This window comes from Rissa tridactyla, chromosome 6 (assembly GCF_028500815.1).
Source record: "Rissa tridactyla isolate bRisTri1 chromosome 6, bRisTri1.patW.cur.20221130, whole genome shotgun sequence".
NCBI lineage: Eukaryota > Metazoa > Chordata > Aves > Charadriiformes > Laridae > Rissa > Rissa tridactyla.
The window spans coordinates 58,477,866-58,501,557 of NC_071471.1; the positions used below are offsets into that span (position 1 = coordinate 58,477,866).

The 23,692-nt window shown below is 58.1% G+C and overlaps 1 protein-coding gene across 3 annotated transcripts; it reads right to left on the minus strand.

Annotated features, from left to right (window-relative positions):
* Positions 1-452: 452 nt before the first annotated feature.
* KAZALD1 (Kazal type serine peptidase inhibitor domain 1) lies at positions 453-21,803 on the minus strand. Of its 3 annotated transcripts, XR_008467044.1 has the most exons (6): positions 21,713-21,803; positions 19,621-20,221; positions 18,278-18,438; positions 16,786-16,933; positions 2,255-2,507; positions 453-498 (listed from the first exon to the last, which is right to left on the minus strand). XR_008467044.1 is itself a non-coding variant. In XM_054205956.1 (5 exons), exons 2-5 carry the CDS (start codon positions 20,120-20,122, stop codon positions 2,482-2,484), a joined length of 837 nt encoding a protein of 278 aa, XP_054061931.1. In that variant the 5' UTR covers positions 20,123-20,221; positions 21,713-21,803; the 3' UTR covers positions 703-2,481. The 3 variants fall into 3 exon arrangements, 2 of the variants coding, with proteins under 2 accessions (XP_054061931.1, XP_054061930.1); XM_054205956.1 differs by lacking the exon at positions 453-498 and having other exon boundaries at positions 703-2,507; XM_054205955.1 differs by lacking the exons at positions 453-498; positions 2,255-2,507 and adding an exon at positions 15,206-16,572.
* Positions 21,804-23,692: the final 1,889 nt, after the last annotated feature.

Below are 23,692 nucleotides of genomic sequence, written 5' to 3' on the forward strand. Positions count from 1 at the left end.
ACCCTAAAGGCTTCCAACTTCATGGCCAAGGGCTTCCTTTTCGCATGTGGAGGTGTCTGGCCCATGAGCGCTATTGCTGCCGGGGACGGAGGAGGAGGCAGCAAAGCACCACTGTCCCCCGCCTTCCCCCAGCCCTTCCAAAATAATCAGGCCTGGGAAATAATAGTCAATGTGAAAAGAATTAAAAAGGCTTCTGTGTGCGTGTGTGTGTGTGTGTGAGTCCTGCCAGGTTAATACTGCTGCCGATTTGCCTGACAGCTCCAAGATTGATTACCCGCCTCAGCGCTCTTTATAACTTGATCAGTCGAATTAATCTCTGGCTGCGGGCCCATCTGATGCCAGGCATCACAAATTTAATTTGGAGGTGTACGGGATCTTTTATTCCTCCCTCCCTCCGCCCCCCCAGCCCTATCCATGTCCCTTTCTTCTCAACTCGCCAGCACGTGTGATGCTTCCACTGCCGTAGGGATGACCTGGGCTGTCAAATCTTCCTCGGAGCTGCAGGGAATAACATCAGCAGGTAAATCCATGCTACCCACAGCAAAAAAAAAAAAAAAAGAAAAAAAACCAACCCCAAACAGAGGCCAAAGCAGACACTAAGTAAGACATATTAATGTACTAAAGACTTAATGAAGTTTGGAGGGGGGGTGGTGGGGATGGAGGGGAAAGTGCTTACTTTATTAGTTTATGGCCGATTAATGGGAACGGTCATTACAATGATGGAGATGGATTGCTCCCGTCAAACACAACCACCAGCCCCTTTCGGAAGGTAGAGGGGTGCCGGCATTAGTGCCTCGCTGCTCGGCCAGTGTTGGGGAAACGGGGTGCTGGGGAGGGAGGGGAGAGGGGCTCGAGGAAAGCAGGGGGCTGCGAGGATGCCAGTGGGGTTTTGGAGGATGCCATGAGCTGGAGACTGAATAAATGAGGGGTTCAGGTGGTGGGACCGAGGTGTCAGTGCTTTGGAGAAGGGATCCTGCAGAGGAGAGGAAAGATAAGGGGGAAGTGGGGAGGCAAAGGAGAGCCCCTGCCAGCAGGCAGCTTGGAGGCGATTTCAGGGCCCCAGAGGTGTGTTCAGCTTCCCGGTCCAGAGGAACGGCATCAAGGATGCATTAGTACCCAGCTCCCAGCCACAGAGGGCACAGGGCAGACAGACGGACCGGGCAGGAGCTGTGGAGCTCAGCTCTGTGAGTGGTAAGCAGCTCTCACCGTCTGCCCCTCACGGGCTCTGCGCTGGGACCCCCAAGTGGGGTCCACAGGACCAGCCCCGGCCAGGATGTGGAAATCACTTTGGTTCACTCCAGAACACGGTTAAATACCTGCTCACAGCCCAGGTGCCCCACGGCCATGACCCAGAGGTCCCCAGACACCTCATGATAATCTGAATTATCCAATAACTCTCCAGCCGCTAATTGGTAGTTACCCTTTAGCTCCCTGGGGCAGGGCAGTAATTCTCATCCCCGGGAGCCATGCTACCGACTGCCATTTACTAAGGCTGGGGGAATAAATGCAGCAGGGAAATGCTCACACTTGCATTTGCTCAACAGCCTTTGATTCCTCCTGTACTGTGTTTGCAGGCCCTTTCTTTCACCTCACACCAAAATTTATACCAACCATGGAGGGTAATTTACTTCTTTTGCCCTTAATGGCCAGAATATTTGCATTGGAGACAGGAGGGAGCATCTTAAACATATGGGCAAACTTTGCTGTTTCTGGAAAGCTAAGGTCTGTTGATGTCCACGTATGGGTGAAAGGAACAGAGGGAGACACATCTCTTGCCTTTTTGATTTCTTTGGAAGGCAGGGTCCCAGGGAGGAGCCAGGACCTGCTCTGGCAGCCTCCTGACCCATCTGCCCAGGAACTGGGTGGCAGAGGTGGGAGTGCATCTGCCAAACCCTTGGAAGAAGCAAACAAGGACAAAAAGCAGCTGCCTTCCCTGCTGCCTCACCCATGGCTGTTCCAGTTGATGCTATACCCGAGCTCTGCCCCAGCCCAGGGCATCTGCCATCCCTTCGCCCACTCCCCATAGCTCTGCTCTCATGGACCGCGGCCTTTCTCCACAGGGTTGGCTCCAGCTTGTTGAACATGGTGGTTTGTGGTCTCACAAGCAGTGGGAGGATGGCTTTGCCCTGCAACCTTCATCCTACAATTAACCCTCAGGAGTGACGCAGGGATCCAATGGAGAAGAGCAGGGCTATGGATTCCCATTCTTTCAGGTCCTCTCCCAACCCAGCAGCTGACCATCTGTGTGAGTTACCTGGCTGTTCAGCCAGTTTTCCATCCAATTGCTGGACAAGCTTAAGATGACTAGGTCTCCAGAGCTCGGCAGAGCAAGACTAGCTTGCAATTTGGTATTGCGAAGGGGTAGGGATAATCCAGCAGCTCACTTGCCATCCCCACCGGCGAGGGAAGGGCTCACGGCCGCACGTCGGCATGGAGCAGGACCGCCACTCTCCAGCATCCACGTGGACTCGCAGCCTTTCATCATTCCCGAGTGATGAATAACCACCCTAATGAATGGAGGGAAATTGGATTAGCACTGAACACCCATGTGCTTAAACTGCGCCTGATTAAAACCCCATCTGTGCAGGGAAAGGCCGAGTCTCCCCACCGTTCAAAAGCCAGGGAGCTGGCAGCACTTGTGCATGGCCTCATCTGCAGCCTGTTTGGGCATTTCAGGTGTTCGGGAGATGTTTTCCCCCCTCTACCCCTGGCAAGCTACCCCTTGAAGGCTGAACGGGGAAGTTTTGAGATGGTTTTCCTCAGTCTGCTCACCTGTTCTCAGTGGATGCTTTTTCAGCTAGAAGCAGGAAGCTGTACGAGACTTCAAGTCATCTCTGGGCTTGCTATCAGGTCCCTGCCTCAGCTGGGAAAAATCAGTCTCACCCTCCGTGCCTCAGTTTCTCCATCTCCGACTGATATGAGATTCTTACATGCAGAGTCTCTGTTTTCTTTAAAGCAGAGACTGTCTCCCACTAGGGATTTGCCCAAATCCTGGCCTGTGCAGAAGCCACTTCAGGTTTTCTTGGTGGCTTTACCTAGACCCCTCCGAAACAGCCTGGGGACACCGATGAGGCTGACAGTTCACAAGACATGGGTGCCAGGACACGGAGTAAGAAACCTGCCAGGACTGAGGCTGTAACTAGAGAATTCAAGGCTAGGAGAGGTGCCAGGATCCTCTGCAGGTGACTCTGAACTACCCAGGCCAGGTTATATCAGCCTGCCTCCAGACACTGACAGCCGTAACTCGGGTTTGCTTCAAGCATCTCTGTGACAAAAATGCATGGAAAAGGATCCCAGTTTGCCCTGCAGACAAGAAGAGCAGGCTAAGCCACCTCTGGTTTTGGTGGATGGGCTTATTTCAACATTATTAAACAACTGGAAAACAAAATGTATCCTATTTTTAAGTGTTTTTTCCTTTGTTTGAACTCAGGTCCAGATTCATGTTTCCGCTTTCTTAGTTTCATAAGCCAATCCTTCAGCACTTGGTGAGTCCTCCTCACAAAGGGACCAGGGACCCTCACGCTCATTTTGATAAGCTCAGTCCACCGGACCCTACAAGGCATTTTCTCTGGGCCTGAAATCCCACCATGGCTCTTCCCTGTGCCAGCTCCAGTGGCACATCCATCCTCCCACCCAGGAGATGGTACTGACCCACCGGCCCTCCATCCCGGGAAGGTCACAGCCCTTGGATGGCCTCCCCTTGCTGCAGACCCTGAGGACAGCAGTGGGACCTGATGCCAGGCTCCTGCCTACTCACAGTCCTGATTACTTGGGACCATTTCTGGGGAGGAACAGTTGCTGTAACCCATCTCATGGGCAACGTGCTGGTTGCAACCCACAACATGCTGGTGCTATCCCAGAGATATATCCCAAGGAGCCCTTTCTGCTCTCCTCCCCCAACAAAGGACTTTCCATGTCCAGGGCACTGTAAGACACTGCACAACAGCACATCCCATAGCAGGATGTGGCCCTGCACCTGGTCCCCAGCTCTGACCAGTGCTGCCCCATCCTTCCCCAGCCTCCACACACCCGCACGGAGGTCCAGGAGTTTGATACATCACCAGCCTGACCATGAGCCACTTTGGATCAGCACAACTCAGGGTCTGGCTGCCAAGCGCTTTTGGCAGTGATTTTCTCTCATGCTCGTACGAGGTGAGGCTGCAACATCTGCTGAACGGGCATCGGCATGTAACGAAGCACAGTCGCTGCTCTGACTCACGGCCCAGCAACCCTGCAGAAGTGAGGAGCAGACAACCTAGCCGGACACCAACCCCTGAATGGCTTTTCCCGGTTTCCATGCAGGGTCAGGCAGTGTTTGTCCCTGAGCTCCACTGGGTTCAGAAGAACAACTGTTGTCTTTGCATGTCGTGGAGCTTGGCCGCTAAAGCTGCTTTGATTGCAGGGCTCCTTTGCTACCAGGTCCCGCACAGGCAGGTGTGCAGATGACTTTGTCAGCTGTACGGCATCACTGCTGTCCCAGCCTTTCTGGGAGGTGGCTGTGGGGCCACCACACCCCAAGGGCACCAGCACAGGGACCCACAGGCACCCAGGGCAGGGAGCTGTAGGGACCCAGGGGGATGTTCAGCACTGTCCCTTGCCAAGGTGGCATTACGGTCCAGCACAGCCTGAAAGCTGTGAGCCCAAAAGCCCCCAGCCCCCCTCCCCACTTCATGTCCCCATCAAGGAAACTTTCCAGTCCAGCACAAGGTTGCCACCCAGGATCTGTCACAGGTAATGAGAGCTCAGGCTCCGTAACACCCACACTCCTGCACTAGACCTCAGGCACATCCCAGCAGCTCACCCTGGGGCTGGAACTACCCATCCCAGACCACTCCACCAGCTCTGCTCCTGCACACCTGTATTCCACCCACACCAGAGACAACTCCAACCCCTAAATCTAAACACACGCCCTCTCCGCCCCCCAAAAGAACTGTACCATGAAAACCGTGACCCAGCCTGCCTGCAAACACCCCAAATGAGCTTTGCCCCCCAGCTCTGCGAGCGAGGGTGGTGAAGAGCCCTCACTAATGCACCCAGTAGGGAAGGGCTGCGGGTGCCAGCAGCTCTTCAACCGTAATGAAAGTCTCAGGTATCCCAGCCCGGCCAAATCACCTCCTACAGATGCAGCACGGCGCTGGAGTAGCAATAAAAGTGTCAGGGACGTCTCCTCGTGCATCACCAGACTGCAGCATTTCGGGAGCGGCCTGCGCAGAGGTTAATTATTGCTTCCCTCTCTTCCCCTCTCGCTCCCAGTTTAAGATGGATCTGACTGTCAGGAGGGGTGACAGATGAAGACAAAGCACAGGTACGGCTCCCATGAACTCTGCGCCCGCCTGTATCATCCTAGAGCAGCTGGGAGCATGTGGAGCAGAGCCGGGGGGAGGCAGAGGAGGGGGCGAGGAGGGGGGAGAGTTGAGAAAGCAGCAACCGTACCAGCGCTGGAACGGATCTGCTGCGGAGGATGTGGGGTTGCTGGACTGGGAGAAGAGAAATTACAGCTCCTTTCACCCCACTCTTATGGGAGAGGGATTTTTTTTCCTCCTTGCCTCTTCATGCAGCCTCAGGACTTCATGTAATACTGGCAGAGACCTTTCCCCAAACATCAAGGATTCAGAGTGAGCATGAGAATGAGCAAATGCTCAGATGCATTCAGCTCCATGGAGCTCCCATCATTACAAGCACAAACACGTTATTTGAGCACCTCCCCCTTGAGAGTTAATGTAAGAAAATCTGGGATTAGTGTCCCAGCTCTGCCACCATCACAACACTCTAGTCTTTTGGGTGGGAGAAAGTTTGGATGCACTGTTAGGAGCAGCCCCCAGCAGACAGACAGCTCTGAGCATCCCTCCTCCATCTGCAGTGCCAGATGACTTGTCATTCTCTTTCCTCCCTGGCCAGTGGCTTTAGTGCTAGCATAATTACTGCCATTAAGACACTTCTTTGATCACTGGAGGTGGAAGAGATGACCATGACCTTCTCTCTGTTTCCCAGGGCATGTCCTTCTCTCCAGAGAAGCTTTCAGATTTGCTGGCCTGTTTTGACCACCTTTGTCCTCCCAGTGACCAGACCCACTGCCCAGGAGGCACCCGGCCCCGCTATCCCCAGCAGGGACAGGACACAGCTGCCTTCAAAGTACCTTCTCTCCATTTTCCAGCCAGATGGGGAAAATCAGTTCCTCTGCAGCAGACAGGAGCACATTGAGATCTCCCAGGAAAAGCCAGCTGCTTTGCCTCCCAGGCAGTTTTTTAGTAGCTAAGGGCTTCTGTGACAGGGGAGCACGTGCTGCTTTTCCCCCGCTGCCCCCGCACAGGAATTCCCCGGGCAGCAGGAGCAGGGGCTGGCCTTTTCCGCTCCAGGAGGGTTTGGAGGGGGTCATCAGGAAGATGGATTTGAGCCCCTTCCCCTGGCACTCACCGCAGTCTGGTTTAGCTCTCCCCTGTGCGGAAGGGCTGCCAAAGCAGCGCCCGGCATCTGGATTCAGGGAGGCTGCAGGCTGGGAACTGCAAGCCTTGGAGATGCGCCGGCTCCTCGGGGCAGAGCAGCACCCAGGTCTCCATCTCCTGCCTTCCCCTTGCTCATGAGCACAGACACTGCAGCTGGTTCGGAGGGGCAGAGCCACCCCCAGGCACCCAGGATGGGAAATGACCCGTGTTCCCTCTTCCCAAAAGGGTTTGAATTTCACCCCATGCCATGAGCTGAGGGATGAGAAATGCCAGCACTGGCAGTTTTCATACCCGTGGAAAAGCTTTCACAAATGACCCCAAAGAGAAGGTCTGCCTCGAGCCGTTCCCAAACGGTGCCTTTCCTTTCCAGGCTTTCCGGCTGTTTCAGCCTCGTTTGATGCCATTTAGCTGCAGTTGCTGAAGGAAACATCACTTCAAATTAAACCAAAGGGGAGCACTTCAGCTGGACAACTTTGAAGTAGGAGGTTTTGATAAAAGCCTGTATTTCCTCCCCCTCTTGATCTTTTTTTCTTTCCCCTCTCCAAATGGGGAGCTTTGGCATGGCTGCTCCTGCACGGCCAAGGGAAAGGCTGTGACTCCCCCCAGGGGCATCTCCCCTCACTCCGCCAAACAGCCTCTCCCCCAGGACTACGGGCTCAGTACCAGCAGCCGAACCCAAATTCAATCCCTCCATATCACCCAGTGGCAAGACAGCAGATTTAAAGCAAAGCCACCCAGGGGTCCTTTCTCCCTCCACGTGCACCCTGAACAGGCCAGCTCCCTGCTGCTGGGAGGGTGCAGAGCCCAGAAGGTATTTCCAAGGACTTAAATTCCTAGAGGAGAGGAGCAGCGCAAACATCCTGGCCCGCTGCCAGCCTGCCCCATGGCTCATACACTATGGTTGCCACACTGCAACCTTCGGAGCCAGAAGTGTTCTGCCTCATTTATACCATGGGAATAAATGCGAAGATACTTTTAAGCTGCCACTTAGTTACCCTCTGCCTTCCAGTCAGCTGCCATGACCCCAGGAGGCTCCCATCTCCCCAGCTGCTTTCCCAAGCCCTTTCGAACCCCGGTGCTCATCCCCAGGAAGGCTGGGCCATCAGTGCACTGAGCAAACCAGGGCTCAGCCCAGTCCCAGGGAAGCCCCTAGTGCCGTCCTTGGATGGGGGCTCATCTCCCACCTCCTCCTCACCAGCCCTCCTGGAGGGCAGCGGGAGCACTCGGGATGCAGGCAGCACGTGTGCCTGCCGGGCACGACGTATAGGGAAGGCTGAAGAGCTCAGAGCGTGTCCCTCCCTGTGCGACAGCTAAACAAGCCGAGACAATTAAATGTGCCATTTGATGGCTGCCTGGCAGAGCCGGAGACTCTCTCTCTTTTAATAAAAGGCCTCTTTCCCGAAGTCGCTCAGGCTGCGGCGAGGGCTGCAGCTTGTGAAGTGCGAGAGCCCTTCACATTTAATTAAACAGCCCATCCAAGCCTGCCTCATGTCGGCAGAGCTCGCCGTGCTGCTGGACGTGCCCTGGCACCTCGCTCACACTACAGCCCTCGCCAGGTGAAACAACCCTACCTCTTTGGACCCCCCACTTACCTGCACCCCTGGCACAGGCAGAGCTGAGCACCAGCTTGCCTGGGCTGCATGATGCCACCCCAAACCAGGCTGCCAGATATCAGTGCCCAGAGGGTACTTAGACCTCGCAGAGCTGCCATCCCCTGTGATATGAGCCCTGCTCTCCAGAGAGGAGCTGAGAGCCAGCAACTCATTACACACAGAATGCAGAAATGAGATTTCTCTGGAGTATGAAACAGCCTGTAAAGGACAGCCAAGGACAGGGGACACCCTCGGTGGGTCCAGCCCCATGGTGGACCATGTCGTCCCTCCACATCTGTGACCTGCAGCTACACAGGCCACCCGGCAGCCGGGACGCCATGGCCATGGCCTCCCCGAGCCCTGTGTGCAGTCAGCACAGGCTTCCGCCTGTCGCCAGCTCTGGTCCTTGTCAGCCATAGGAGGGGAAATGCCCTGCTCTTGCCCAGGGCAGATAAGAGAGATGGATAAGGGTGGGGGCAGAGGGGAGGCCAGCATTTGGGTAGCTTGGATGGCTTTTTGGAGAGCACTTGCTTTCCTGAGACCTTCAGCTTAACCCTTCCTTCCCCAAGGCCAGGGCAAGTCGGGGGTGGGAGAGAGCTGGAGTTTGGGACCACTGCTGAGGACACCATCCTAATGTGCTCGGTGCTTTCAGCCCTCCCTCCATGTCTAAAGTGATTCTTGTTGGGCTGAAATCAGCAACGCTTGTTTCTGACTCCTCCATCCTTGGGCAGAACAGGCAGCATCCTCCCTCCCAAAATGCTGGCAAGGGAACTACTGCTCCCATCCTGCAACCACAGCAGCCTGGTGGCTGATGGTTTGTTATCTACAGACACAAGGGCTTCAATCCACTGTCTACAGCTGTACTCGCGTGACACCCCGGTCCAGGGATCCCAAGACCTTCTCAGTCCCACTGACCCCAGCAATAACAGATTTTTTTTTCCTGTTTCTTTTTTTTTTTCCCTTCCTACCTGAGCTCCCCTGGCAGGGAAGGGCTGGCTGTAGCAGATGCCCTGGAGAGATGCGGAACAGCCACCCCCTGCACTGCATACAGCAACATGCAGCTGCAAGGCAAGAAGGGTGGATGGGAACGGGAGATGCGAGTCTCGCACTGCTTCTGCCTCTCCTCCCAGCCATGTCTGGGAGAGGGACGTTATTAAAGGGGAGGCCCCAGGCTGTGCTTTGGATGTGGATATCCAGCCAGGTGAATTTTTGGGGTTCTCACCCCAAAGTTGCTGTCCCCATGCTCCCCTCCCGCATTCCCAAACCGGCTCAGCCCAGACAGCCAGGGAGGCTGGTGATGGGTCCAAGCACTTCCCAACCCACTGGGGCTCAGGCGCTGCTCTGCAGAGACCCCATCACTCACACTTTCAGGCCTGCCAAGCCAAAGGCACAGTAATTGCAATCCAGATACCCCCCTACTTCCGAAACAGTGCACTCCAGCAGGGACCAGGCACAGGGGCTCCCATTTCCGCCTGCCTCTGGCTGTTACGGAGCAGAGAAGTGACAGAGAGCAGCCCCAGGGCAGAAAGGGCTTCGAGGAGAGACAGCAACCAGCACTCAGATAAGGCAGGTCCCTGCTGAGCATCTCCTTGCTTCCGAGATAACCTGTCCCAGGCGCTCTCCGAAGGGTACCTGTGCTCTCCACAGGTTGTACTCAGGCATGGGTTATTTCCCCACTCCTGTTCATCCCCCTCTCTCCATGGGGCCAAATCCTGGTCCCACACTCCAGCCCCACACAGAGGGGAAAGCCCAGATCGAGGGGAGTGGTTCTGGGCATGGGGAGCAGACCCAGGACATCAGACAAGCACACAAGCTGAGAAATAACCAGGACCATCTCCACATACCACCAAAAGCAGGTCTTTCCACCTTCCAGTTTAACATCAGTGAAGGCCAAAAACCACTCGTGTTAAAAGGAAACACCCCCCCCCCCATTCTTTCACATGGAGAGCTGTGGGGGTCCTCCAGCCCCTCCTTGGGCTGCTGCCACTCCTGATGGTCCTGCCCAGGGATAGTCACCTCCAGGGGACAGGCAAGACACCATGTCCTTTCACCGAATGCAGGTTCAACACGCCACTCGCAGCGTCAGTAGTGGACACGCATAGAGTCACTTCAGCAGCCCTTGGGCTTTCAAAGCCAGAGGTAGTGGAGCTTTCAGCAAACACGGCTGGGAAAAAAACAGCATGAAGTTAAAGCCTTTTACAGGCTCCACCAAGCACCAGTGCTGGCAGAAGCCAGAGGGTGTTAGCATCAATCCCAGCATGAACCCTCTGCTGTCAACACCAGCTTAAGAGCCCGCGAAAGCTGCCCCGTGCACAGCCCTGCCAGCACTCCAGCCAAGCTGGAGGAAGGAGGCTGCCTGCGTGGCTTTATCTGGCTGGAAAGCCCCCCTTGAGATAGGATGCTGCTTGCTCCTATAGGAATAGCTATATATAGGAAGGAGGTACAGGTGCCCTGGAGGCCCTGGCTCAGCCCCAGCCTGTTGCTTGGCTGAACTGGGACAAAGCCCCCCAATCTCCCACTGCCCTGGTGGGGAAGGGACTCTCTGTTGTCTAATATAAAAAGAGCAAACCTTGCATCCAGGGAACTGCCTCTCCTCAAGGCCATTCCCCCAAGCCAGAGTGCAGGACAGTCATACAAACCCCATTTCCATAGGGAACCAGCATAGGCAGTCCCTGCACCATGTCTCACACCTCTTCCAGCTGCTGTGCTGGTCCCTGTGGGATTAGGTACTGGGGTTTGCCAGGGCCCTTCCCAAACAGAAAGGGTGCTGCCAGGGTATGAGACCAAAGGAAAGGAGGCAAAAAAAGCCACATCCCTGGGGGAAGTGTCAGCATTCAAGTGTCCAGGGAAGCCCACAGCAGGGACAGCAAGAAAGCAGTGCTGGGCTCCTGCTAGGTGATGAATGTGGGATGCTGCCACCTCGTTCACCCCTCGTCTCTGCACGGAGGCGCCTCCAGATGTAGCTGGACCAGCTACCTCACACCCATCTCCAACCCTCAGCTGAGCCATCTCCCCGCAGAGCCAGGCACTGCTTGTCACCACCCCTTGAGCCACCCCGGGCCCTGAAGGGACACATCCATACAGCCCCGCAGGCAGCACACAGGCTTGCTGCAGTGCCAGCCGCCAGCTCCTGCCCCCAGACCTTGCAGCACCTCACCTTGCGCAGCCAGGCTGTCCCCAGGAGCTCAGCTGCCCTCTCGGCCTGCTTTTAAGGGCAGCCCCAGGGACGGGGAGAGCGGAGCAGAGCAGGGCTGCCCAGGTGCAGCTGAGGTGGGAAGGGATGTGGGTGAGAAAGTCCTGGGGGAGAGGGAGGGGAACGAAACCCGAGGCTTTAATCTGCCCTCGCAAGCATTCTGTGAAGCCAGGGCAGAGCTCTGCCAAGGTGCCCCAGGTGGCTGGGCAGCAGTAGAGGGTGGAGCACCCAGGGTGCAGGCAGCATTTCACGCCTTACCCCTGTCCATGCAATAATCCCTATTTCCCCCTGCCCTGGCTCACATCTCCGTGCCCTGACCAGGGTCCCTGTGGTCCCAGCTCAGGCAAAGCAAACCCTGCTCAGTGTCCCCCTGCAGCCGGCTCGGCCAGATTCCCCCTACAGCTAGCACCCCCCCTCCGCTTGCCATGACTGATACGGGGAACCTGGTGCTTTTATTAAACTCTTTGCTTCCTGTTTTAAGCTTAATAATAAATTGCATGTCACATTAAGGCTGTGTTTATTAAAACCCATTGGCGTGGGCTCTGCTCTGCAGCGGCATTTGAATTATTGAAAGCAACCCCCCGTGGAGACCTATTTGCTGCAAATGCAGGAGGATTTATTTCCATTTTGTTTATCAGATGGCGTAAATGCTGGGGGGAGGCAGGGAAGCGGTCTTGCTTTTTTTATTTTCACCCCAAACCAGCACAGCAGGGCAAAGACGTGCTGTGCAGAGGCCACAAGGGAAATGCCAACCCCAACCCCGCAGGGGTGGGGACAGTTTGAGGACAGAAGTCCTGGATGTAGCTGGCTGCTCTGCCCTGCTTGTCTCTGTGGCTCTGGTTGAGTTCCCCATGCCTGGTTGTTCTGTGCCTCAGTTTACCTGTTGGCAGGGTGAGGTTACAGCGCTGCCAGTTTCCCTCCAGATATGACCAGCATTCATCTCAGGCTTGCTGACACCCCTGCCAGAAGTCATCCCTCTCCCATGGGAGTTGCCCACGGTGCAGGGGGACTAACAGGGCAACCAAGAGGTGTTTTGACCCTTTTGCAGCGCTGGTTTAAAGCACACCCCTGCAGCGCTGGTTTAAAGCACAGCAGCTGAACATCTCTGAGCTCTGCCCCATCCCAACTGTGCCTGCTGCAGCCACCCAAAGCCAGTGTCACGAGGATGCTCTGGCTCCCGTGAGTATCCCGACAGACAGTTTAGCACCTGCATCCCTCGGGACGGCATCGCCCAGCAAGGCAGAGCTGCTGCCAGGGGGTAAGGGGAGGGGATGGAGCAGGCAGTGCTGGATTTGGGGGGGTGGGGGGGAGGTCAAGGTGTTCGAGGGGTGCCCAAGGCCCCATGTGGCGCCTTCGCTAGCCGCCCTGCACGGTGGCAGGGCTCAGCGTGGCCGGTGGCTTTGCCAGGAGATGGCACTGTTTAGCGGCTAATCGCGCCGGTGGCCCAAATCTGGACCCTGGGATGGAGGCGCAGATGTGCCTTCTGCCCCGGTCCGGGCTGAGGGCAGATCCCGGCACACCCTGGGGCAGAGAAGAAGAGGGACAACGTGTTTTCGCTGCTGGACCATATTTACCTGCCAGACTTGGTGGCTTCCCTGCAGACCACAAAACCCTGCGGCTTGGTAGCTGCTCTGGGTGCCTGGTGCCAGGTGAGTTCGTGAGGCCTGCGGTGGTCCCTGGGGCAGGCTGGAGACCTGCACGGTGCTCCTGCATCAAAGGCTGGAGCGGTGGGAAGAGTCAAGATCCCACTGGCAGCCTGCAGCAGGGTGTGAGAATTGCAGGTTTGGGGCAGAAAGCAGCTGGTTTGGGGGCTGGGGTGGACTGTTTTACCTGTATTTCTCCCCTAGAACCCAGGGCTGCAAGTACACAATGGCGGTGGCTGAAATGCTTGACGATGGCAGGGCAGTGACAGCCCTGTGCATGTCCCCCCAAGGGCTGGGGTCCAGTGGGTTTTTAACCACAAGGTTTTGGCTCCATTAGCGTGTGCCATCAAGGTCTTTCGGGTGCCAGCAGGATGAGCCCCCCTTTCTTTGTCCCCAGCCTCGCGGTGACTTCTGGTGCCCAGGGAGATGCCCCGCACCTTGCTCACCCCCAGTGGCCAGGAGGTGCCAGGGCTGGTACATGCCTAGGGCCAGCAGCCACGTTAGCGCTTCCCAGTCCAGCTGATCCCGTGCCTGACGTCAGCCCAACATCTGGGCCGAGCTGCTGCTCTGAGCGCCGGCAGCTGGGCTGGCAGGAACCGCTGGGGCCCCTCCGCCCCCACCGCCCCCGGAAAGCAACCGCCCCAAAAATCAGTCTGCGAAGGGATTCGGTGCTGCACACTGCTCCAACACGATCTCTGTCCCCACACTGACACCAGGCAAAGTCTGGCTGGGTCCCCAGCATCCTTCAGATGCTTGGACCCGAGCAGAGCATCTGCTGCTGGCAGAGCCCAGGGGGACCCCCTCCTTGGGGCAGGGGCTGCGGGAAGCAGCCGAGCAGCCAGCAGCAGAGCTGACCAAATGTTTGTAGATCCGACAAATAACCTCAATTAAGCTCTGTGGCAGTGACCGATTCCAGCCGTGCAGTGATATTGGCTCCTTTAATTTTTAAGTGGCTGGAAATGGCAAGGCTGGGAGCTGGGGCGGGGGGACACCAGCCCCCTTCGTGCCCCTGGGACCATTCTGCTGCTCCTTGTTTTGGGGGAAGGGGAGCACCAGTACTGGCTGAGCTGCCAGCCTGCAGCTCCAACAGCCCTCTCATGCACTGGGATCTGTGGAAACTGGGATTCGCAGCCCCCAGTTTGGTTAATTTTGGCCAAGGGCTTTTGCTTAAGCTCCCCACTCTCTCAGCCACCACATCCCCTCTGCCATCCCTGCAGGGCAGGAGCGGGAGCCGACAGCATCCCCTGCCAGGAACCCGGCGGGTACCACAGGGACCAGGTGCAGAGCTGAGGACAGCAAGGACTGAGCCCAAACTGTGGATGCCCACCTGTGCCTGGGCAGGGCATCACCCCACAGAGCACATGGAAAGCCAGGGGTGGGGGTCCGACCCATCCACCCCCCCCAGCCAGCCCAGTGCTGCACCCACGCCCGGTGTGACCTGGAATCGTGCCGGCGTGGGCAAGGGGAGCCCGGCCCTGGGGAGGGTTGGCATGGCAGCCCTGGCCAGGGGCCAGCCCCAGGCACCAGCGGGGAGTCCAGCGAGTGGCTCTGAACTGTTGAAGCGCCGGGATACTCTCAGGTTTCCCCATGGCAGCCTCAGCCTGAGCGTGGCCCAGTTCCACCAGCTGATCTGTGTGGGGATCAGGATGGGTGAAAACACCCCAGCTCTTCCAAAAGCAGGCTTTGAACCCCAAAAAAGCAAAATAAAAGCAAATGGCACATTTCTGTACCTCCCAACACCCTCCGACTCTGATGTAGCAGCCCCAGGAGGATGTTATTACGCTGTTAGATGGAAGGAGAAACTAAGGGTGGCTCTTGCATTTCCCCGGCCGAGCAGGGGTTCGGAGGACGGGCAGCCCCGCAGGCAGGCAGGGCGGCAGCACTGCCGCCTGTGCCCCATCAGGCTGCGGTGCAGGGGCCAGGGCTGGCCCAGCCTCACCGGCTGCAGGAATTTTGCTCCGCTGCCAACTCCAGACAAATCCCTTTTATTTGCTTGTTCAGGTTTCGATGCCATAATTGCATCGCCTGAGCCAGCTCTTGAGAGAAAGAGGAAGAAAAGAACAGGGGGGAAAAAAAAAGGGGAAGGAGAGCAGCACGGCGCCCGAGCCGCCAGCCTCGTCGCATCCTGCCCACTCCTGCCTGGGGACAGGCCAACTCCTTCCTCCCAGGGTCTGGCTCCCTGCCACAGCTCTGGACCTCCCTGGAGCTGGGACTGAGTAACCAGGAACGGTTTGGGCCGTGGGGAGGTTTCGAGTCTCAAAAGTCTTGTAAATGCTGCTGGTTTGGGTGGGGGGGGAGGGCAAATCCTCCCTTGAGTGTGAGCTCAGCCCTGGGTCCTGCCAGCCCTCTCTGGGCACAGAGCAGCACACCACAGCTCTAGGTTTCTTTCCTGCTTTCCGCTAAAATTAATTTGCTCTAAATTTCCAGATCTCTGAGGCAGGTGTTTTTTCTTTAATAAATGGAGCATTTTCAGTGGAAATGGGAGCCTCCCTGTCCTTCCCCAGTCAGGCACAGAGCTGCTGTGCTCCCTCCGTGCTGTCAGGGCTATGGTCACCTGGGTGGAGACCCCCAGTGCCACCCACGGGGCACAGGACCCCAGGATGAGGATAGGCAGAGGTGGGATAGGACCGGAAAAAAAGGGGGTACAAAGACCCAGCTTGATGCATCCCCACCACGCAGGGGATGGTCTGGTGGGTACCCCCATCCCCATGTGGGGTGAGAAGGGCAGGACCCACACCAGGACCAGCTGTGAGCCCCAGGATGGGCAGGAGGGCTCCTCAGCCCAAGCATCACTGCAAAGGACAAGGTAGCATCCGCAGCGTTTGCACTCTCCCTCACCCAAGAATAACCCTTGCGGGTAGAGAACAGTTGCCTGGTCTGTGTTGGCTTTGACCAATGTGTATATTTTAAGTAACATGAACTGAAATGTCAAAGTAAAGAGTTGCGTGGAAGGGAAAGCACAAAGTCAGTCAAAAAGGCCAAAGTGTTTCTGACCACATGAGTGGCTGGGCTGGGGAAAAGGGCAGCACTCAAAACCACAAGTGTCTGGTTTCCTCAAATCACTACTTTTCTGGTTAAAAACTAAATGGGAAGAAGGATGTTTTTGGCAGCAGGTTCCCCAGGTCCTGGGGAGAAGCCTGACTGTCCCTGTGCTTGGGTAACACAGATCAGCCCCAGGGGTGACACACTGGGTGTCACAGCTAGGTCCCAGCCCACCGCTCTGGCTTCCCCAAAATGCTTCGCACAAAGCAGAGATGTTCCTGCCCTGGTGTCCCTCTCCCGGTACCCCCAGCACCAAGTCCTTGTCACACACAGCATGGGTCTCCCTGCAGTGTCCCACCTGCTGCCACATTCCTGCTCAGTGCCTGGAGGACAGACCCACGCCACCCCCAGTCCCAGCCCTGCGCCATCAACCAGCCAGTGTCCCCTCCCCAGGCACCCTCAGCAAAGGGATGTGTCACCCTGTCCCCCACCCCAAAAAAAGAGGCTGCTGTGCCAGGACTGTTCAGAGAAGGAGTTTTGGGCTGGGGGTGCTTGCTCTGGAGATGTCCCTGAACCCCAGGAACAGCCACCATGGGCAAGGTGATGTCTGCATCTGGACATCCCGTCTCCGGGCTAGTAATAGTCCTCCTCGCTCTCCCCGTAGTCCTCAGGCGTCGTGTGAGGCTTCGGCAGGGAAAAGCCTGTCAGGTTGAGCTGGTCTGAAACGGCAGCACGGGGACAATGTGACATTGTCCATCTCGGTGCCTTCCCCCTTACCCACCAGAGCTAAAGCCAAACCGTGCACGGCAGCTTGCTGGGGCATCCCCAGCACAGCCCTATGCACAGGCAGTTCCCACCATACCAGTGCATCCTGCCCAAACGTCCCACCCCTTGTCCCCATGAGAGCATGGGGACAAGGACATGGTGCTCACCTGGCGTGAAGACGGTCAGGCTGGCTAATGCCACCACCTCCCCCACCCTGTTTCTGGCGAAGCAGCGGTAGGTGCCTTCATCTGTCACTCGCACACCCTGGATCTGGAGCCAGCCCGTCACTTCGTATTTCTGGGGACCGCCTCTGAACTGCAAGGCAGGGGGTGGGGTGGGATTTTGGTTAGCGCTGGGGCCAGGAAAGCCCCATGTGGGGCTGGGATGGATGGGAAGGGGGACACAAGCCCAGGGAAACTCTTTCCCCTCCCTAGTAAGTACCACCCTGGGGGCAGGTGTCGACTCCCTGGATGCAGGTGCCCCCTTTTTCCACTACCCAGGAGAGGTGGGGGAAATGGCCATCTTCTTGTCCCCTGAAGGACCTGGGAGCCCTGCTTTGGGCAGGACCCTGCAGACATGTCCTGGACTCCCAGCTGTGCCCCTAATGCCACCATGGTCCCCAAACGGCAGGAGGATGCTGGGGCTGGTGCTTTGCAGCACAGCAGAAGCAAGGGGCTATCTGTGCCGTGGCCACAGCCAGCCTGGGATGTCTCAGAGGAGCCCCAAGTCCCCTGTTCCAGCAAGCAGTGAGGTCCCAGGACTGCTCTGGCGCCAACCATGCTATTTTCTGTTTGTCCCCAGCAATAAATAGCCTTTTCCTGACCCAGCTGGGCTGCAGCTGTGTTTGCAGGCTGCTATTATGGTGCGGCGGCCAGGGGCGGAGGACAGCTGAGTCTCCTGCAGCCAGGCAGGGTAGCCCTGCTTGGGTTGAAGGTCCTTGGCCGGACCCTGCGACAGGGTATGGGGTGCCACAAAGGTCAGAAAGATGGAGGGGGACCAGCATGTCACCTTGCAATGGTGCCAGGTCCTACCTGCTCCTTTGGCTTCCCCCATCTATCCTACAGTAGCTTTCTCCCAGCCGGTTCCTGACTGCAGTGCGCGGCCCCTGTGCCCACAACCTCTAACAGCTGGGTCCGCCCAGCTAGGCACTATATTTGGGGCTGGCTGCAGGCAAGATGCTGACCCCTGGGCCTGCCAGCGCTGAGAAGGGAGTCCTGCTGAGAGCAACGGGCAGAAAAGGGCAGGGACTGCCTGAGTCTGTTGGTGGGAGCCAGCAGGAGGATAACCCAGGCTGGAAGGCACCTTGGGAGGTCTTCTCTTCCAGCCCTGCCGGTGGGAGTGCAAGTGAAGCCAGAAAACAAAGCAAACTAAAGGCAGAGAGGTGGGAAATCCCGTGCTGCAGGTCTCTGCAGGTCCTAAAAAATATTCATACATTCAAAAACTACTAGAGAAAATTGCAGAAGAGCGCTATGCTGATGGCTCCTAACACCAAGACACCAGCCCTGTCTCAGCCAGTCCTCATGGTGTGCAGGCTCCAGCCACCACTTCTCATTCCCAGGCAAGCAGGTGTGGCCTCCCCCAGAGGAAGAACGCCCTAGGGTCTGGTTGCCCACAAGCTCTGAGAAAGTCTGGGTCCAACGTCCTACATGCACTGCTCACCTGGACAGAGATGTGGGGGTCATCTCCGGGCAGCAGCATCTCCATGCCATCCTTCCTCCACTCGATGGATGCCATGGGGTAGGCGAAGACCTCGCAGCCGAAGATGACGTCCTGCCCAGTGATGTTCCACGTGTCGTAGGGAGGAGAGGTGATCTGGGGCTCTGGGGAAGGGGGGACAGGAGAGCAGGGTGGGCTCAGAAGAAGTCCTACAGACTGTCCTGGGCTGTTCGCCTCTGGCATGGGACAATTTGTCTCATGTAGAGGCGTGCCCCTCTCCTCTCCCACCCATGGCAGACCCTCACCTTGCCCCAGGATGTGGTCCCTCTTCACATCTGGGACTGGGGGCTCCCTGTCCAGACCCCCTGGCCCATGGTGGGTTGCCATGCCTCCTGACCTCGCTTTCCCCACCTGCACAGTGATGCTCAGAGACACACGTGCAGCAGGGAACAGTTCAATAACGTCAATGCTACAAAGCGAAGCTCTCCTCCACAATCGGAGTGTGCTCCTCCTGTGGGGCAAAGGCCGAGGGGCTCTCCTCCAGCCCGAGACTGGTGAGGATGGATGGGGTAGATGAACTTCCAGCCGAATGAAACCTCTGCTCTGGCACCAGGCTCGTGACAGCGATTAAGGGAGTGAGCAGGTCCCTGGATGCTGTACAGAGCCGATACCTCCAGGTCCCACATCGCTTCCCTAGAGGGATTGAGTGAGGACCACCCTTCCTACCCACAGGTCAAGGGAAGGCTTCCACCTCCAAATATACCCAGGGGAAAACATCAAGGACATGATGATCTACAGAAAATAAAGTCAACCTTATGCCCCTCAGGCTGTGGTGACAGCACTGGGTGACCTGTGTGGACCGAGCAGGCTGGGGCACTATCTCCCCACCGCTGCCTGCCCCCCAACCCCCACTGGGTTTTAAATGGGAGATGGAAATCATGCAGGCAAGTCAAATTGACCCAGGTTTCCATTTGCAGGAGGCAGCCACATTTCTCGGGAGCGCTGGGCCAGCGCTGCCGCCAAGAATTCACTAACAATTCCCTGGAACTTCCCCATCTGCTCCAGCAGGTTTTGCTGCCTCCCATAAATCCCGCTCCCATTTGGTAAAGCTGCTCCCAGGCCTTTCCAGGTGCCGGATCTGCAGGGGCTGCCCCAGAGCAGCAGGGCTGGGGGGACGAGAGGGGACTTGCCACTCCATGGTGGAGTCCCCAGCACAGCCGTGTCCCTGTGGATGCCGTGGGTTTGCTGCCAAGTGAAAGAGTTGAGCCAATCCCCCACTTGTTTGTCTTTCCCAAGAGGGACGAGCCTCTGTCCCGCTGCCCACACAACCACTCCCGAGGCACTACCTGACTCGCAGGGACCCTCGTGGGCCACGGTGAGGTTGGCATCGGGGTGGGCATGGGCGACTTCCAGGAACCTGCAGATCTGGGCATAGGTTTTGCCATCGGAGCCGCAGAGGGCCAGGTGGGAGAGGCAGGCGCACTGCGGCTCGGGCACCTCTCCGTGCTGCAGGTCCCCGGCATCCAGCCGGCACTCCAGGTGTTCCCCGCACTTGCCGTAGAAGTGGTTGGTGTTGTCCAGGTCGCAGATCTGTCCCTCCAGGTTAGCACACTCCCAGCAGCAGTCGCAGGCATCCCGCACTGTGCCAGCCAGGCACCCGCGTGGCACCGGGCACTCCTCCGGCCGGCACTCGGCGCAGCCCTCTCCTTCCTCCAGCAGCCGCTGCCAGCCCCGCTGGAGGTAGTCGGAGGTGCTGGGAAAAGCCTGGCCCAGCTGGAGCGAAGCCCAGTGCAAGGAGAGCAAGGAAAGCACGAGGCAAGAGGAGCTCAGGGTCTTGGCTTCAGACATCCTCACGGCAGCTCCTCTATCCCGGTCTCACCATCACTTGGACAGGGACCTCTGGCACTGCTCTGGCCTCCCTGGCTAGATCCGAGGGGCCATCCTGACCTGCAAGGAGGGGGGATGTGTGTTATCAGTGCAGGGAGTGTCCCCCACCCCTCTGACTCCCAGCAGGGGTTGGTCCCAGCCCCGCAGCCGTGTCCTTCCCATCCTGGGGGTCCCCAACTCCTGCCAGGCTCCTCAACCAACTCCCAGTCCAAGATGCTGAACATCCTCCGGTGGCACGAGGCTGCTGCCCCAGACCCATCAGGTTTCATCCTTTTTCCCTGGCAGACCAGTGGGCAGAGCCCAGCCTGCTGTGACCCCACCGCAGCCCAGGGAGCCGGGGGGCTGCCGAGGGGCTGGACAGGCTGCTGCACACCATCACGGCTCAGATGGTTTGTACTCTGTTCCTCTAGGAAGGCCGTTCTTGAGCCAGGCGCCCCTTTCCTTTCCCTATTGCTTTGCAAGAGTCATGAGCCCTTTTTTCCTCCGTCACCATCCAGACAAGCGCAGTGGAGCGGCTGATCCCACAGACAAGGGGCTCTTTCCCACTGGAGGCAGCCAGCTGAGAGGAGCCGAGCCAGCAGGATGCTCCCAGTCACGCCTGGCTTTTGTCCTTCTCCCCTCCCTGCACCGTAAACCCTCTTTTTAGGTACCTCCCACCCAAGCAGGGGCTGAAACACCCCAAAAAAAGCTTTGTGAACCTCCCAGTTATCACACAAGCATCGGGGTGAGCACAGGAGAACTCAGTGCACAAGTGGGCAGTCAGCAGACTGGCGGCAGGCTGACCATGCTCTGGCACAGTGGGGTCCTTGTCCCCAAACCCCAAGCCTGCATCACGGCCCAGGTAAGTAGGGAGGCTGATCTGCCCCTGGGCTTCCCATCCCTGCGGGGGGGATATTTGGGGTCACCATCCCCAGAGAGGGTGACAATAAATTGAACCCCTTTACAAGCATGGCCCAACCCCTGATTACACTCTGGCTGCCTTCCCTGAGACGGAGTGAAATTCCTGTCCCCTGGGCCACCCAACACCAGTAAGCAGAGCTGGGGAGGGGACCCGGGCTGCCCCATCCCCTCCTGCTGGGAACGGCACCGAAGGGCAGGCTGCAGCCCCCTCAGCTGCACCCCACAGAACCCCCATCCTCCAGGACTAACGCAGCCCGGAGCTGGGGCGATGGGGATGGCCAGGTCAGTGGGTTTGCAAGGCGACACACACATGCACCCCCCGCATAACAAACTGGGAAGCTTTGACCTGTTTAGCAGAGACCACCGAGCTCCCCAGGGGTGGAAAGCGGCAGGGGGTCCCGGTGGTGGTGTGTCCCCCCCCTTAAACTCTCCTTAGCCTGGGCTTTATGGAGCAAGGCTCCAGCCCCGATGGATGGCGGGGGGAGGCTGGCAGGGAAGGGGGAATAACTGCAAAGTTGATCACTGGCTCCCCAAGTCTGGAGTGCACTCGAGGGATGGCTCTGGGGGTCCTGGCTGAGCCCTGGGAAGGGGCACGGCGTCCCCTGGGGTCCCCGCCCGGCGGGAGCCACCCCGCTGTGAGCCGCCACTTACCGGAGGTGCCGGGCAGCGGTGGTTTCGGGGGGTTGCGGGCATGCAGTGGCTGTGGCGGCAGGGCTGCTGGCCCCCGGCTGCTCCGACACCCGCCGTGATGTCAGCGAAACGTGAGTCCCCCCGCCCCTCTCCGGGCCCCGCCGCCCATCCCTGGACCGGCACCCGGGCTGGCGGGCACCCCTTCCCTGCCGGGGTCCCGCCACCCACCGCACCCCGGCTCTGCCGCTCCGGCCCCCCGACACCGGCACCACCCCACAGACCCCGACACTGGGGTCACCCCAAGCCACGCACTGGGACCTGGGCTGATGCCCTGGGGTAGGAGGGTACCAGAGTGGGGGGCTGGGGGTCAGAGACCAGCTTTGCAGGGCTCTGTGGGGACACGTGAATGGGAGGGAAAAAGCCAGGGGTGGGCATGGCTGGGGAAGTGGGCAAAAGCCTCTCTCAACCTTTAATTTGGGTGGGAAATACAGGCTGAAACACCGAAAGCTGCTGTAAATAAACAGGGGGGATAATTCCTGGGGGATGTCTGTCCTCACCCCACCCCAGGAGCAAAGAGGGTATTGGGGTGCAAGCAATGGCATTACCTTGGCTGGAGCGGAGTCGTCGGGAGCGGTGGTGGGGCTGCTCCACGCCACAGCAGTGCAAAACCGACGTCCACGGGACTGGGTCTCCAGAGCCCCCCAGTAAGCTGCCTCAGTGCTCCCTGCCTCAGTTTCCCTGGCTCTGAGGAGCCGGGGACCCAGCGTGCCTTTTCAGCACAAACACGTCATGCATTCACATCTTGCTCCTGCCACTCTGCTGGGGGGGGATCCTACAGCCCACTTCCCTCCTCCGGGTGAGGAATTTGTGGGATTTACTTCCCCGGTGAAGCTCAGGCGAAGCAAAGCTGTTGCAGGACCCCTCGGAGGATCTGGTTTCCTTCACCACGCTGCAAAAATCTGCTTTTGCTTTCCAACACCCTCCTGCAAATTCGTTCCGGTCTCCAGAGCTTTCACTCGGTCACGTTGTGAATCCGGCTGCAGCTAACAACGGAAAATGCGCCAGGCTTCGGCCCCCTAAATCCTCCTTTGCCAGCCAAACCCCCCCTCTCCAGCCCCCCACCGCAGAGGGGGGTTTCCTGCCGGCTCTGCCTTTGGCCTCGCCTCCCGCTCCCCCTCCGCGGCCCCCAGCCCCTTGGCTCAGGGCTGCCTCCCTTCCCGGCTCCCCTTGCCTGGCCCATCGAGCGTGGTCCCTGCGTGCCGCAGGTTTTCAGGCCCCTCATCCACGAGACACCAAGCAGCTGGGGCTGCAGCTGCTTTGCGAGCAGGGAAAAAGTCAGGGGGGGCTGAGGTTTCCCTACACACACCCTCAGAAATGGCTCAGAGCTGGAGCAGAGAGGGGACAGGCTGTAGGTGACACAGATGGGGGTGTTGAGCCCCCCTGGGCTGCCCCCACTGTGCCCTGCTTCCCCACCTTGGGACGAAGCATCACTTGTGCCTTCGGGCATCCCTGAGACAAGCACATCCTGGCCTGTCCCGGCCCCACACAGCAGGCAAAGCAGTGGGGCAAGTCTGGCCCTAAATGCCACTATCAGTCCACACAGCTCCTGGCCGGCACAGGAATACAGCCAGCGCTTAAATCCCAGGCACTGCTGAAAAGTGGGGACAGAAATAACCCCTGGTCATTTGCCTCTCTTGCCCTCGGCAGGAGGGCAAGGGGGGACAGGCCCCCATGCTGCTGTCCTTCCCCACACACAAGGACCCTGGCCCAGGCTCTTTCTCCCATGTCCCATACCCAGGTGACTGGAGTGTCCCTGTCCCCATGAGGTTATCACAGCTTCTGGGTGGCTGGATTCGTCGGAGCATCACTGCAGCATCTGCCACCTGCGAGGTGGGGGGAGGCTACATCTTCGGATAGAGATCCTCTGGCCAAGGGTGAAATCCAACCACAGATCTGAGTAGGGAAAGCTCCAGCCACGGTGCAACACAACCCAGCACCTGC